This window comes from Lactuca virosa, chromosome 9 (genome assembly GCF_052849685.1).
Source record: "Lactuca virosa cultivar CGN04683 chromosome 9, Lactuca_virosa_CGN04683_v6, whole genome shotgun sequence".
Taxonomy (NCBI): domain Eukaryota; kingdom Viridiplantae; phylum Streptophyta; class Magnoliopsida; order Asterales; family Asteraceae; genus Lactuca; species Lactuca virosa.
Window position 1 is genome coordinate 217,656,017 of NC_136434.1, and position 16,747 is coordinate 217,672,763.

Below are 16,747 nucleotides of genomic sequence, written 5' to 3' on the forward strand. Positions count from 1 at the left end.
GTAAAACAAAACAAAAAGGATAAAATTGTCTATACATACAAAATGTGTTGTCAATCCATTTCAATCGTTCAACATTTTGGAACTTTTTGCATATCTACCATTTTATAAAACAAACTCATTAATTAACTAATTAGACTTTATAAACTAATTTATTTAGTTTAATGAATAAATTTAGTTATTTATTTAGCTTTTTTTAAATAATTATGATTACAAATTTTACTTAATTCATTCTACATTAAGTAAAAAAGAAAACTTGTATAGCTTCCCAGATTATTCCAAAGAAACCGTCTGTTGTCCCACCCCTAAGCTAAGTCCATTAAGTAAAAACCAAAACTCCTGATATTAAGATTCTACCTAACAAGAATATGTACACATTACAATTCAGAATACAACACATTATTGCAAAAAAGTGTCGCTATTTTCTACCATCGACATAACCCCATTATCATCAATCGACAACTTGGAGATCTCAACACCCGTGAAGTTATCACGATCCCCATTCACCGAAGATGATTCCGGTGATGCTTCCGGAATCTCCAAAACCGATGCCGGAGATGATTCCAATTCCAATTCCGATTCCGATTCATCACGAGATTGTTGCAGACTCCAGTACATAATGCTGGCTGTCAACATAAGTATCATCTTCTGATTCACCTATCAAGCAAGAAACACATTCTCATTTTTCACATCAAATATGCATTGATGGTTTGTACTGTACAACTCACAAAACAACAAATTAAACTTACCTCCATGATGTCTTCAGGCAGCAGGAATATCGAGCACCCTAGCTTTCGGGCAACACTGATTATGTAAGTTGCATTCAACTTCTTTTCCTCATCTATTTATAAACAAAAAACAAAAGAAGATGACAATTTTCTAATCTTAATAATTTTTATTTTTTTTTGGAATTATATCTATAAAAAGATTAATACATACCACTTGCACCCTTGGTTACAAGGTTCCAGTTGACAACCCTGGGCTCTACTGCACTCAAAAGCTGAAGGAAGAATATGCCACTTGAGAGCTGTTTATCCTGTTATAAAAAGTTAACTAATTACTAGCTATTTGTCTGTATATAACATGGTTTTTCAATTAATGATATGATTAAAAGAAAAAGAAAAATACATCAATGGAATTAATCCAACCTTAAAACTCTCTATTTGAGATGTTCTTCCTGTGTTTTTCACTTTTTTGTTTGCCCACTTCAAAATATCCCCATCTGTTATCTCCTTCCCTTGTGAATGTGATCTCAAGTTCTTTAAAAGTTGAAGCATGTGAAATCTCATCAATTGCCACAAGAAAGCTGAAAAGAACATAAAATTCTCAGAGTCACAGTCAAAGTTGACAAAGTCAAAGTCAAACAATGAATGGCATGAAAATGAGTTGAAGATTTTGTGTTGTTTGTTACCAAGTATGAGCTTCTTATTCCCTTGAACGAAATCATTTCCAGCTAAATTCACGAGTGAAAATTTCAATTGAGTTCCAATCTTAATAACTTGATTGCAGTTTTCGACTTTTCTAAATGGCATCTTAATAGGGGGTTTTGATGATTGCTTCCAGTTAACTGATCCTGGAGAAACTTTGTCTAAAACTTCCAAAAGTACCCATCTGTATCAACAATATGTATTAAGTTGCTTAAAGAAACACTCTTTATTGCCTAAAATCAGTAGCAAAATCAGAAAATCTATGAAAAAAATATAAAGGTTTGATCTTTTTTACTGAAAAAAGTTTAGAAAGTGATTAAATCAATAAAGTATATATGAAAGTTATGAAGAAAAGTAAACTCACCCGTTTCTGACATCTTCAAACAAGTTGTTGACATAAGAAGAAATTCCAAAACTATTGATCCAAAGTCTAAAGCACCTTTCATCTCTAGACATTTGCACATCATCTGTCATCATTTCAGCAAAAGAAATCTTTTTGCTATCAGTTGATAGGCCATTCCTGCAAAGAAAAAGATCACCATCAATCTTGAATTTAGAATTTGTGAAATCAATTACTAATGATTTAGAGGGTGTTTGGATATGTGTTTTGAGTGTGATAATCATAAGTAAAAGTATCTGGATAATCACTTTCCAATGTGCACATTTAAACACCCTTTGAAAGATGTAAGAAAATAATGTAAAGGGTCATCTTTTGACCTTTGGTGGAATATTTGTGCAACAAATGCAAGATTAAGATTCGATGAGCCTTCAACTATGTCCTTTGGAGTCAAGTATCTTTTGCAATCCATTTTTTCTGCATGGTGAAGTACCAAATCTGCCCTTTGGACAGGATCCTTAGCATCAAGAGTGGCTGGATTTCCATGTTCAGGGGCAAGAACATTGAGCAGATATGCATACGCTTCTCCATCCTGTAAAAATGTAACAAAATCACTCTATTAACAAAAGGCTCAAAGGATTATAAACTCAATGGATAACAGTAATGACCATTTTACCCTTCTTATAAACTATAAATGTACATGCTATAACAATATCTTTGAAGCTCAACAAAGAATGAGAAACTACCTTAAGATCAGATGAGAAATTTGTTACAGGTTTCTTGTAACCTGCTTTCTTAAGATGAAAGTTCATCCATTTTAGTAAGAGTTTTTCGGGTGCTAATCCCATAAGCTCCTCCACATCCTGCAAAACAATTTATAACAACAACATTCGTTTACATAAATAAAAACTAATCACATAAACCACATTTGGGCAATTGTATAATGGAATAATGGAACATGAAAATGGTATCAAAATTAAAGTGGAAAATATACATTGTTATCCTCCACAAGTTCCACAAGCTGTGGTGTCTTCCTAAGGTTAAGATCCGCAAGGAGTTGGATCTGAAAATGCCACAATTGCAATAAGCAAAAGTTACAAGAGGAAGTAAATATTTTAATACACTAAAAACAAGATTTTTCTTTTTAAAATACAATAACTTCACCTTTATGATTTGAGAAATTAGACCAAGTACCAAATGAGGCTGCAAAAAAGAATTTGTACACATTAGGTTATAAGCACTAAATCCGCATTTGTTACACAAGAGGGATAAGCTTTCGAAGGCTATTTTGGAAGATAAGGATTAGGAGGGCATTCACGTCTTTTCGCACAGACTAGAGACCGAAACCGATTTTTGTCTTATTGACATCAGTCTCGGTCCAATAAAGTACAACCTGTTTTGTCTAGTACTATGTAACAAATAGTTCCTAGAAGCTTTAGGCTATGTTTGGCATACTAGCTAAAAAGCTAGCTTTTAGCTGAAAAGCTAGTTAAATAAAAAGCTAGTTGATTAAAACTGGTGTTCGGTAAAACCAGCTAAAATGACATAAAAGGGCATTTAAAAGGATGTGTTTCTATAATTAATTAAGCGGTATATTTGGAAAAAATTTAAAAAGCTCCTAAAAAGCTAATCTAAGTAGCTTTTTAAAAAGCTACTTTTTGGTTTGCCAAACATGACAACTAAATAAAAGCTAGAAAAATAAGCTAGCTGTGGTGTGATAAACAGAGTCTTAATGATGAATGTAGCTCCAAAATTACTTACTCTTCCCTCAATGAGATCCTGTGTGCCAATATTGACCACTGTGCATCCAATAGCCTTAGCAGAATTGAGGCAAAGAGTATGATTTTCATTTCTTTCCCAAGGGTTGAGTATTCTCTTTGTGTTAATAGCTCTTTCATCTATTGTATTGGGAACAGCTACATTGATAAGTTTACTGCATTATAGTTATACCATAATATAAGTACAATCACCAATAAAACATCCATTATTGCAACAAAGGGTGGACCTATGTTGTATGCTTGCACGTCTCAAAGTTTTTCTTTTTATAGTTTAAAAAAAACATAAAAACACACAACATACCTTCATCTTCTTTTATGTTGTGATTAAAGTCATTAAAAAAACACTACATACATTCACATTTTATCGATTTAGTGCAAAACGATAAAATGATGAAAGTATAATGGTCTTTTAAATGTTCAAACAGAGTATAGTGGTGTAATCAATAAATCGATAAAATGGTTGAAGTATAAGTGTTTTTCTGCATTTTTTTTTCCAAAAATAAAATAGAAAATGATAAAACAGACCATGGTTAAATACCATAGAAGAACTCCATCTCTAGCAAGCTCAAACAAGGCATTTGTAGCAGGATCTATGGGAAGAAACTGCTTCATAAATGGATCATCCCTAAGATAGCTATTGATATGAGCAACATAAGATTTTTTTTCTGATTCATCAATTGTGTGAAGTAGTGTTGTGGTTGTTGCATTAAGAAAGGAAGATGAGTTCTTCGAGTCACCCGATTTGTTCACAACTTTTGATTGCAGAGTTACATAAGCCTGCCATATAATGCAATCAACAATTAACTATTGATAAAGAATTCACTCAAGAGATTAAGAAATATATATATATGAAAAGTTAATAACTAGTTACCCTGAGAAATTCTTCAAAATCCACTTTGTTACTAGTATCAGAACCAGATGATTGTAACACATCCCTGATTTCATCCTCTGTAAACATGTCATTGAAAGGCTTCAATTTCAGAAACAAAGCTGGCAAATCCTCAACAAGAACTTGCCCATTTTGATTCTTCAATGCTATAAACTACACACGAAAGGATCATCATTCATCAAGAAGTTTGAGTTTCCATTAGCGAGAGAAATTAAGATCAACTGAGAGGAGGTTAACAATTAACATTAATCACCTTGGATTTGAGGCTATGAAGTTGAACTTGAGTAAACTGGCTTTGTAGCCAATGATCAGAAACAAGAACTCCTTCAAATCTAGACATCGCTCTTTCTTCCCCAAATTTTACAAACCCCGAAGCCAATTAAATTCGATTGCCCCTCTTAACTTCCTTCTCCGATTATTTAATCACCGAACTGATACTCAGATAGCGATAGCAAATCAAGCTAAGTCTTCAATACCCACAATTCAAGTAAAAAAAAAATCCCAATAACATCAACGTCAAAACAACACGTCAAATCAATAGAATAAACAGTACTACATGAATTATTTGAAGAAGCAAACGTGCTAAGGCAAAGTATGTTATGGTAGGTGGTCGACAGTCGGTGGGTATTCAAAAAATTAAACAGAAAACAGATTCAAACCCATTCATCTCAATATGGAATTGAAGCAAAAAAAAAAGCAATACAAATACAAACCTGCAACACCCAGCGGTGATTGGTGATGACTGTTTGATTACTTGATTTTGAGAGGCAAGAACAGTTTACAGAAGTTATGAATTAGTTACGACTGCGTAATTTTGTTTCAGAAAAGAGTAAATAGTAAAAGGGTAGGAGCGTATGGGGAACCAAAAACACCATTTTGCCATGAATGAGGCATGGAGGGAGATGATGAGAGAGCCAGTTAAGAAACGGCTGTCTGGGCGCTATGCTTATTTTTTGTTTTCGATTTTTTTATTTTAATTTTAATTTTTGTGAATTTAATGAAGGTTGTCCCTACTCGCGCGTGGATAGTAGATGCGTACACGCGTCATGATTCAGTGAAATCTACTAGACAAACTAATTTACACCTATAAAATCAACGTCATCAACTTTGCCTATATTCATATGCGGATGAGACTGAATAAAAAACGATATTGTATTTGCATCCATGTTTTACATAATAAATACTTATCGAGAGATTTTCACATGTAGAGTCCCTAAATGTCTAATTTGTTGCATATTACTTATTATACGTTTTTGTTGCGTTTAGTCTTGTTTGACTTAAAACGACTATTATACAAGTATTTCTTTTTTTAATAAAATTTATATTTAATGATTATTTATTTATTAAAGAATATGTTTAATAAATAGATAGCAGGAAGAGAGATGGAGAATGAGTGGTTTTCACTCCATCTATTCCATACATGTATAAGTATTGGCTAGTAGACTTTTATGTGTCTAAAAACGTGTACTCGACATATTTAATTATACTATGTGATTAAATAGCCAATTATATTTTTTAAAATATTATTTTCATAAAATAATAATTTATCAATATTATTTTCACAAAATACTAATTTCTCCAAATGAAAATACAAGAGTTGGATATATTTATTAATAATCGGATTCTTAATAAATAATCAATAAGTGACAACTTTCTAAAGGTGTGACCCTATATGATTATATGTTATGGACAAACATCATTCTAAAATGATTCTTGAACATATAGATCCAACATTTTGCACTCCACGAAATTAGGTTGCCACCTAGAAAAATAGACTACCCATAAGTTGACTAACAGGTCTCATAACAATGAGCCCAATCAACATCTGAATAATTAAGCACAAATGGAGCTAGGAAATGAGTGAACGACAAGATAACGGAAATTGTGCCCTTCACATATTGAAATATCCTTTTAACGGCCTGAAGTAATCTGCCATTGGAGCATGTAAAAACTAACTCACTTGATTAACTGTAGATCCCATCTGATTGAAGCTTGGCGATGTGTTTCTTGTTACTATGGCCAAGATGACAATGCCACAAACACGATTTATCCAATACACTTTCGGAGGAATCGACATTTAAGATTATATTTTCATTCTTACTCACGCAAACAACATTTTCATATATATCATTATAAGGACCAGCTTTAAAGTAAAAACAACCACGCTTGTAAACCAAAATACTCCCACTATCATTATCAAATGCAAAACATAAATCATCCTTATCTAGCGAGTAGCAACAATCTAATAATTTAATTAACAGACCACTAGTCAGCATGAGCTCGTAGTCCCCAACCCTTATAATAGCAATAATATGTATGTTTCCTATTATTAGGTTGAGCTCCTGTGACAACCCGAACCTTTTTCCGTTAACGTTAGCCGATTTCCGTTAGATAAATTTCGATTTTTTTTAGTTCCATCAAATTCCTATGGTTTGGAAAATCATTTAAGTTATATATAATTTTATATAAGAGTCGGAACCAAAATCGCGCGAAAACCCGAGTTTCCTTTGAAAATCAGCAGATTCCGGCCTGAGTGGTGTTCACGGCCGTGAACCCGATCACGGTCGTAAACCCGTTCACGGCTGTGAACCCGATCACGGCCGTAAACCCGTTCACGGCTGGTGGACCCCACCACCGACCATGAACCCCCTATATATATGTGTGTGCTACCCTAATTTATACTTTTCTGGCCGCGAACACCCTTTCTCTCTCTAAAAATCATCACCCGAAAACACAAGATTTCTCTTCATCTATCACTCTATCCGCCTTAGAACTCGTGGAGCATCAAAACATCTGTTTTTCATCAAATCAAGCATTGCTGTTCTTGAGTTCACGGTCGTGAACCCTTCAAATCTTCATATTTCATCAAGAACAGGCCGTGAACCCTTCAAACCTTTAAAGGTCGTAAACCCTTCAAAGGCGGTAAACTGTTCACGGCCGCAAACCTCCCCAAGTCGTGAACTTGGCTGAAAACCCGTTTTCTCCGATTCAGTCGAGTCCCGGTAACATTCCTAAACCAAAAGCAAGTGTTTTTCCAACACTATAATTAATGGTTTCGCTAATAAAATGCATATATGTATTTAATTGTTATTAGGATCCCATTAAGTGCCGCGTACATCAACCCGAGGGTCTTCATTTCCAGTTTCGTTGTCCGACACTTTCGCAACTAACAGTGAGTCCATACCCCTATACTTTTACTATTTTAACATTTTCAGGGGGAAATACAGGCCAAACACAAATGATTTTGTGAATTTATACAAAAGGATTCAACACACTTAAAACTGATGCAATTGATACAACCATTCGGTTTTCCATAATTTTTATAAAATATTTAGATATTTTATCCCTTTTGTAACATGCTGAGCATAAGGGGTGTTCTCAACTTACAACTATAATTGCATAGTTTTCAGAACAATACATGAAGCGAGTACTTAATACACATGCAAACTATAATAGGTATAGTTTGGGATTTCAATACACAGTTTTATCATTTCAGAATTATACATTAACTATCATATAAACTATGACAGATATAGTTTATGGTATACATTACTACTTTCTGAATACAAGAGTACCATACTAAATAATTCTTTAAGTATAATTATTACTACTCTGTAAAGCATATACACGATTTCAAGTAGAGAGAACGATACTAATCAACACGTAAACTAGTTAATACATGATTGTGAGACACTACTTCAATTTGTACCCTTCGGGGTACTGAACTAAATCCTATCATAGTATAACCAGAGTCTCCTGGAGGGAGAGCATGAGATTTGTGAATAGATCTATTCGGGACTGACAATCACACACCTGAACTGCTAACTACAGTTAGGCAGGCATGTCTGATGTGACAAATGTCATATAACCGACACTTGAAGAACGTCGTAAAGGTCACTAGCTCATATCAAGCATGGTTATACGACTCACAATAGTATAAACTAACCTTTTCTATTACGGGATTTCATTCTTCATTAGTTTTATTTTCATTAATAGAACTACTTTATACTACAACTGGAAGATTCCAGGGATTTCAACCCACGGTTTTATTTTAATTAATAAAATTACTATACATACTGGAGCTATCCAGGGTTTTCAAACAGAACATTATATACATACTGGTGATAGCCGGGGTTTTCATTCAAAACAACATTATACAATACATCTGGTGGTAACCAGGCATACGAACTAATACATTATGGAACACTGTAACGAACACACATGTTAGAAAATATTGGATTTTCTTGGAAACATACTAACATTTTCACCGATTCATTAACAGGTTTTCATTACCAAAAACATGTTTATGAACTCACCAGCTTAATGCTGATACTCTTTTCAAAATCGCTTGTATTCTCAGGAAATCAGTAGACAAGTATTCCAACAGACTTTTGAGAAGACGGAGCGTATAGAGTCACATCTTTATATTTTGCTACTTTTGATGTATATAAATATGAATCAAACAGATGTAAATACCTTTCATATATTCAATGTAATGGTTGTGTTTACTTTGATTACTATGATGCAATTGTTGTGATACTACACATGACGTCATCCACCCCCGAACATTCCCGCCGTTTCGGTTTGGGGGTGTGACAGCTCCCCATGCTTTAGCTTCCTACTTTCCCTTAGACCTTGCATATCAGCGTAAATGTGAGTACAACACCTTGTATCAAGGACCTAAGAATTGGAAGTTGTAGTATTATGGAGTACGATCATAAAGATACTTGAGGTTCCAGACTCCTTGACTTTATTCTTCTTTAAATCCTCAAGGAATTTTGGGCATCTACATTTCCACTGCCCCATTTGTTGGAAGTAGAAACAAATGGGATCATTCGGGTCACTATTGGGAGCTATCGCATAATCAACTTTTTTCTTGAGGCCTTGGTTAGACAGTTCAACCTTGGCTTTTCCCTTTACTTTAGGATGAGAAATTTTCTTCCTTTTAGCGCCACCATGACTAATGACCAAGATAGGAACGGTGGAGCCCGGACCACATTTCAATCAAAAACCCATTCACGGTAAAAAAATTTAATTTTTCAATTAAGTAAAACCATTATTTCAATCAAAAACCCAAGTGATAAGAAACCAAGTATCAAATACAAATATCCCAAAACCAATGTATCATAAATCTCCAAAACAAATCACCGAAGGATGTGTACGATCATGCATTCACCTTGCCCCGATCATCTGAAGTACTTGAAACACAACACTTAAACTGTAAGCCAAAGCTTAGTAAGTTTCCCCAAAATACCACCATACACAACAAATAATAGTATGCATGTTGGCTCCACAGTCATCGGACTCGATTACCCCTCAACCCACAGCATGAGTCTGGCTTGCCTTTCAGGCCCACAGCTCATGTCTAGATTTCTCCCGAGCCTACAACATAAGTTTGGCTTGCCTCTTGGCCCACAGCTTATGCCTGGCTTGCTCTCGGTTTTGTTGGCCTCCGCACAAAGCAGTAATGCCTCAACCCAACCATACTATGTCGACATATGCAACAAATAAAACATATAACAACAAACAAATAATCATACATATCTAACACATCACTACAACATAGCGACATCCTATTCACCAGGATACGTAACCTAGTTGGCCAGCATTGGTGCCTTCGACCCACAAGTACAATGAGGAAAACTCACCTCACAGTCTGAAAAAATGGTTGAACGAATCACTGCTCCGAATACTGTCTCTCCTGATAACCTATACATATAACAGGGATTCAAGCTTCAATCTACTACTTTAAATATCCCAAATGACCTAAAGTCAACATTGGTCAAAGTCAACAGTCAACGTCAAAGTCAACTCTAGTTGGTCGCCATGCCGTGGCCTTCCTTGGCCACGCCGTGGTCACAAATCGCCAAAATAGACGACCTTAGCCTAGTCGCCACGTCATAACAGCCTAGGCCACGCCGTGGCCACTAGGCTCCCAACAGCTTAATGGATTAAGTCGATTTCTTTGATCCTAAGGGTTCCAAAGCCCATATCAGGTCCAATCTAAGGTCTAAGTGGATAAAGTTTCCAACTTTATCCCTTTAGACCCTCTAAGAGATAGATATATCATTTCCTAGTTCTAGAAAGGGCAAAACATAACTTGGCTTAACTCGTTAAGCACTAAATCATGAAGGCTTCTAGTTCCACACTTCCAGAAACGTTTCTAACATTACATAACATCATAAAACGCTTACTTTCCAAACATGCATGTCCAATGCATGTATTGGACTTTATTAGGTCAAAATTAGGGTTTTTGGCCAAAACTCCTATGCATGATACAAAAACTCAATATTACTCCAGATCTAAAGCATCAAAGGCCCTAAATGGTCTGGAGGTTCATAAAGTTTCAAACTTTATGAGATCTCACTACTCAATAATCAAGGACATGAAGATCTAACCACTTATCATGATAAAAATTGAATCTTGGACACTTACAATGGTCCAAAAGGTTGCTACAACAAAGGATGATGGCTTGCTTACAGATTTTAAACTCACTTCTTCTTCTTCTTTCTTCCTTCAGTGGCTTCAAATAGCAATAAAACAATGTTTAAACAAAGGAAGAGGGGATTAGGGTTTTCAAAATCTCAAATAGGCTGATGAAGGCTGAGGTTGAGCAAACCCTAGCCTCCCCATTCCTTTAAATAGGGAGCAAAACCCGGAATAGGTTTTGCCATTTGCCAGCTGCCACGCCATGGCCATATACTGTCATGTCGTGGCCATATAACGCCACACCGTGGCGACCATAAATGAGCCTAAGATTTTTCTTGAAGCGTCACATTGTGGCGCCTTCCCTACGTTGTGGCAACCTTAAAATTCCTTAAAAAGAATATTGGAAATTAAATTACCTTGGGATCCGGATGTTACAATAATGAATTGTCGGTATAAACCAGTAAGCGAGTTAAGTACCATATCAATGGCTAACTCCTTGGTAAATTGGACACTGAGATTCTCCAATCTGTCTATGTATGATTTCGTCTTCTGAATATATATACACACAGATGTTGATATGCTCCTTCTTTAAGTTTACATACCATGAGGGACTTCACGATCTTGAATCATTCATTACTCTCCTTCTCCTAAAACATTATCTTGAGATATTAATTTATGTCATACGCCCCAACATTCTTAATGCTATTTTGCAGCTTGGAGGAAATTGTTGCTAACATAAGGCAAACAACCTTATTGGACTCATCATAGTTGTTGTCATCAACAACCACCTATTTTTCGGTAGCATCATCAACAAGTTCGGGGATATCCTCATCAAGAACATACTATTTATTCTTGTACCTTAGGGTGATCCTCAAGGTGCGGATCCAATCAAAAAATTGGGTCCTATGAGTTTCTTCCTTGATAGAACGGAGAGTAGTGACAAGTTTGAGTGAGGTAGTGTAGGAGGAGGAGAAAGATTTGTATTATTATTTGGAACATACCTCTATAAAAGAAAGTTGTAGATAGTTTGATTAATCCTTAAAAATAATTATCCAAAAAACAAAATTATTTGACAAGTTTAGAATCCATATTTCACTTTATGGTATGAAGAGGGATGCCAATAGTCACAACATGGTAGGCAACATTATTTACCAATTTCAATCACTATGAAATTCGTAGATCTTTGAGATCCATTGACAAGGTTCAAAGGCATGTTAATCTCGTTTATGCTCATCTTAGTCCATAATAGGGATACCATGGATCATAGACTAGATGGTGGATCAACCATGTAAAAACACGTGATCCCCAACTCAATATACACTTAAGTATCGCGAGTCCCACATCACTTTCAATTATACCCTCAATTTGACGTGCCAACAAACCGCACATGCTCCGTCGATAGATTATAAAGAAAATGTGCATTTTCGTGGGTAGCATATGATTCATGTTTTTATTATATTAAAACAATATTATGTTTTAAAATTTGAAGTTAATACTTTTAACTTGAAACATCGTCATATCAAACCATTTTGGTAACTCCACTCAAAACGCAAAAGGCGGCGAGGGTGGTAAGCATTGAGTTTTTAAACACGAACCTCATTTGGAATCAAAAAGACCTCCTTAAATCATTTTTGTTAGCATTAGAGTGGGTGAGCCTAGTCGAGTAATACTAACAATATATTTAATTTTATGTTATATATATATATATATATATATATATATATATATATAATATATATATATATATATATATATATATATATAATATATATATATATATATATATATATATATATATATATATATATAGAGAGAGAGAGAGAAAGAGGTCAAATTTAAACCATTTAAACTATATGTGTTTATTAATACAAATTAAACATGTGAAGACGCAATGTTAATAATTAATATAAACAAATATTCAAATTTACAATCACTATCATAAATAATTTTCAAATAAAAGATGTATAACTAATATTTGAAAAATCTTCATATTTGCATTTCTTACTAAACAAGTTAGGAAACTTGACAAACAAGTTGGTGTTGCAAAAGTGTTGCCTAATTAGAATCTGATGCAACACTTTTCCATAAAACCTTGCATTTGGTGTACAAAACATAGCTTCTAATGCAACCTTTTTCCAGAACACATTGCATTAGGATATGATTATGAGACATCACCTATTGTAGCACTTTTCCTGATGCAACACTTTCCTAGTAAACCCTAGTTTCCAATTTTAGGTTCAAGGTTATGCCCATTAAACCCTAGCTTAGGGAACAAGTAATCAAAACAACCATAGAAAATGAAAAATAAAATTTCGCACCTTCTAAACCCTAATTTTTGAAAACCATAACATGCAAACAAGATTTTACACAAATTAAATTGGATCTAATAGTGCAAATAACTATGAACTAAGGATTTGATACCACTAAAAGGTTTTGAACATACTAACAAATAATCTATGACAACGGAAGCATATTATATTTCTAGTCATATGTCCAAACTAAAACCTACAAGGATATTATGTTCATACAATTATTCCAACTACAAGAAATATGAGAATTACATACCTCTTTGTTAGCTAAAGATCTCTTTGCTTCCAATCTTAGTTTATCCACTTTAATTGGATGCCAAAATCTCTTTGCCTTCAAAAGGTGTTGTCTTGACAAGGAGTCAAGATAGTGTACCAGAAGCTTTTTTGGGCATGTTTCGAAATATGGATTCCTTTGAATTGTTATGGATAGGTTGTTCTAGGTACCCGTTTCATAATGGGTTGGCAGTGTTCTTCGTTGAAGGAATTTGTCAACATTTTATGTCAGGAAGGTGATCGCTAGACTTGAGGTGTTAGTTCAGAGGTTTCGAACAGATGAGATACCAATTCAAGAAGTATTCACAAGAGTTGGGTTATGTTGTTGGACTTGCAGTCCCTATAGTATGAGTCGTGAAGCAAAGGTAGTTGGATTTAAAGGTACAGTGGTAGCACCATAAGGGTTTCAAATGGACATGGAAACCTGAGGAGGAGATATGCAAGCATTATCCGGAATTATTTGCAGATGCGAATTCCGAGGACGAAATCTAAATGAAATGGGGGGAGAAATGTAACATCTGGTTGTTCGGGTATGTTTATTTCCAAGCTTATCTGTTTCTAATAAATGAAAAAGAGAATTTTGGTGATACGCAACGTACATCATCATTATCATACATACTTATAAAGCTAGCATTTTTTCTTGAATCTCATGCATTTGAAACCCCCTTTTTTAACTTCCTCAAACCACATTCATTTGAAACCCCCTTTTTTAACTAATGCAACTCAAAAGTTTTCTTAATTATGATTTAACACTCAAAAGTTTTATAACTTATATTATGTTTAATTAGCATTTAGTGAAAAGTTTACTATAAAAAGGTCAATCTTTTGGGAAGACATGCATACAAATCATATACAAATTTCAGAAAGAAAACAAACTTAAAGGTTTTTTTTGTTGGGTTGAGGTCTTATGACCACTTTTGGAAATATGTTATTATATTATAGCTTTTAATTTATAAGTTTGTTATACTAATTAGTTTTTATATTTTCTTCGTTTTTGGATTATTGTAATACAGTCGTTGTATATTGCGATTTAATCGTTAATATATTGATCATATGTTATATAGGGTGATGTCGAAAATATTTAATTAAATATTTTAAATATGTTTTTTTTTTTTTTGTAATTGTACCGTTTCAAAAAGATAATTAATTAAAACTTATACATATGTTATACTTTCCATCTCTCTCTCTCTCTCTCTCTCTATATATATATATATATATATATATATATATATATATATATTATAATAGAGGTCAAAACACTTCAACCAAAATTCATTTAAAATCTAATATTTCAAATGCTTTTTAATAATGATTGTAAAAATTTCAACATGTGTTACTTAATTGATTGATTAATAAAAATATTAATGTTTTGAAACTCCTAACTCATAAACTTATATTATTTAATTTGTTAGTTAACTAAAATATTTTTTCTACATAAAGATAACATTTTTATGTTTGGTTACTCATATTTGTTTATGTAATTAGAAAACAAGGTGTACATAGAATGACTACTTCAATTTCACATAGGAATCGATACCACTAGAGAGGTATGTTGTCTTTGTTGGATTAGGTGTCTAAGCTCATAACTATAATTGGTATGTACTTGAATTGATAGCAGCACAGTCCTTTTGGGTTGCCCTCAACCTAGCAACTGGACAAAGAAATTATGAAAGGAGAGATATTAATTTATAAGATTAATAAATTAATATATATATAAATGATTTATTAATATGTTAATGGATTAATATATTAATTAGAAATCATTATGTTTAATTAATTGTTAGCCATAAATTAATCAGAATTGATTTTGGGGTTAAAAGAATTAATTATAAGGTGCAGGGACTAGTTTGCAATTATCTAATAGTTGAGTGGAAGGCTCTAGAACCCCCTTGGAAGAGGGTGGACGAAATCTTTAGGGGAAACCCTAATAATTTCGTCCATAGGGGCTTGGATAAGGCCCTTGGGTTTGCTTAGGCCCTAAGCAAAGGATAACTATGGTTTCCCTTAAACCCTAAATCCCTCAGCTATATAAGGAGCCTCCTGGTTCATGTTTTTGGTCACTCTTTCTTTTGAAGAAACCCTAAGGCCGAGATTTTGCATACTCCCTCTCCTCTCTCTCTTCTACTTTCCTTCTTGCTAGTTTGGGTGTGATTCCATTAGAGGCATTACACTTGTGGTGCTAAAGCTTCCAAGAAGATCAAGATCAAGATCAAGGGATTATCAATTGTTTGCTATAACAATTGAAAGGTATGTAAACCCTAAACCCTAGTTTGTTAATTTCGAAATTAGCCTCTCTCCTCTAGGGTTCTTGTTTTGCAATTCAAAGTTGTATGTTCAATAGTTAAAACATAGATCCAAAGTAGGTTGCATGTGAACTTAGGAATTGTTTCTAGTTTATTTGTTGTACATAAAACCCATCAGTGGTATCAGAGCCATTGTTGTTTTAAATTGAATTGCTACAATTGTTGAATTGCAAATTAGGGTTTATAGCTATTAAACCCTAAAGGCCAAAATTTTCGATTTCTAGGGTTTTGGATCAAAGGGTTTTTTCGAAAACCCTAGCCTCCAAAGAATCCTAATCGAAATTAGGGTTAGGGTTTTGAAAACCCTAGCCTCCTCCCTTGTAAATTTCGAAATTTGCTTAGAAGTTTTAGGATTTCTTGTTTTGGATAATTGTTGCTTAATTAGATTAATTGGATAATTATCCTTACCCTATTTTTCGAAATTTAGAGGGATAAGGATTAGGATTAAATTAATGGATTAATTTAATTAGATAATCCTTACAAGATTTAATAATTTGATTAATAGTTAATTAAAAGATAAATATTAAATCTAGTTAATTGGTTTATTTAAATTTAAATTTAATAGCTTAAATTTCGAAATTTATAAACCCTTGAAGTTTTAAAATGTTTTAAAACACACCTTATATATATTATAATTAAAAGTTTAATATTATATATGTATAAGAACATGGTCAGTCAAATCGCTAGTATGCCTCATTCACGAAGCTAATCTATAAGGGGGGTATAAGGAAACTGCCTATAAAATGGTAGTTGAATGGGTGTCCACTCTCACCCACCGCTTCCTTGATTAGTGGAGGGTCGTTAGCAGAACGGATTTGATAGGACAACTACTTCTCATTAAAAGTATAATGATATTAAAGAAAGTACTAGAACATTATTTTCAAAATCCCAACTCTAGTTACTTTAGGAAAAATGTGAAAAGTATGCTAATCCATGAAATTGCACATTATGCTTTATTGGTCGTTAGTGGAGCGTGTGTGGTTAACCAGCACACTAAAAGGCACT

General features: G+C 33.8%; 1 protein-coding gene across 2 annotated transcripts; it reads right to left on the minus strand.

The window, feature by feature from the left end:
* Positions 1 to 235: 235 nt before the first annotated feature.
* On the minus strand, positions 236 to 5,387 carry LOC145136814 (fimbrin-1-like). Of its 2 annotated transcripts, none has more exons than XM_079070928.1 (15): positions 5,142 to 5,387; positions 4,682 to 4,859; positions 4,411 to 4,581; positions 4,078 to 4,316; positions 3,523 to 3,694; positions 2,926 to 2,964; positions 2,756 to 2,824; positions 2,508 to 2,624; positions 2,142 to 2,353; positions 1,789 to 1,944; positions 1,409 to 1,608; positions 1,146 to 1,303; positions 937 to 1,033; positions 747 to 838; positions 236 to 654 (listed from the first exon to the last, which is right to left on the minus strand). In XM_079070928.1, exons 2-15 carry the CDS (start codon positions 4,766 to 4,768, stop codon positions 397 to 399), a joined length of 2,067 nt encoding a protein of 688 aa, XP_078927054.1. In that variant the 5' UTR covers positions 4,769 to 4,859; positions 5,142 to 5,387; the 3' UTR covers positions 236 to 396. The 2 variants fall into 2 exon arrangements, with proteins under 2 accessions (XP_078927054.1, XP_078927053.1); XM_079070927.1 differs by having other exon boundaries at positions 4,682 to 4,895.
* Positions 5,388 to 16,747: the final 11,360 nt, after the last annotated feature.

Bases quoted from the DNA above. Each gene is read 5' to 3' on its own strand.
- LOC145136814 (XM_079070928.1), bottom strand. From the start codon at position 4,768: ATGTCTAGATTTGAAGGAGTTCTTGTTTCTGATCATTGGCTACAAAGC. The intron at 1,609-1,788 runs GTGAGTTTACTT...TTGTTGATACAG, and splicing joins TTTGAAGATGTCAGAAACGG to ATGGGTACTTTTGGAAGTTT. The intron at 1,034-1,145 runs GTTGGATTAATT...TTTTTATAACAG, and splicing joins CTCAAATAGAGAGTTTTAAG to GATAAACAGCTCTCAAGTGG.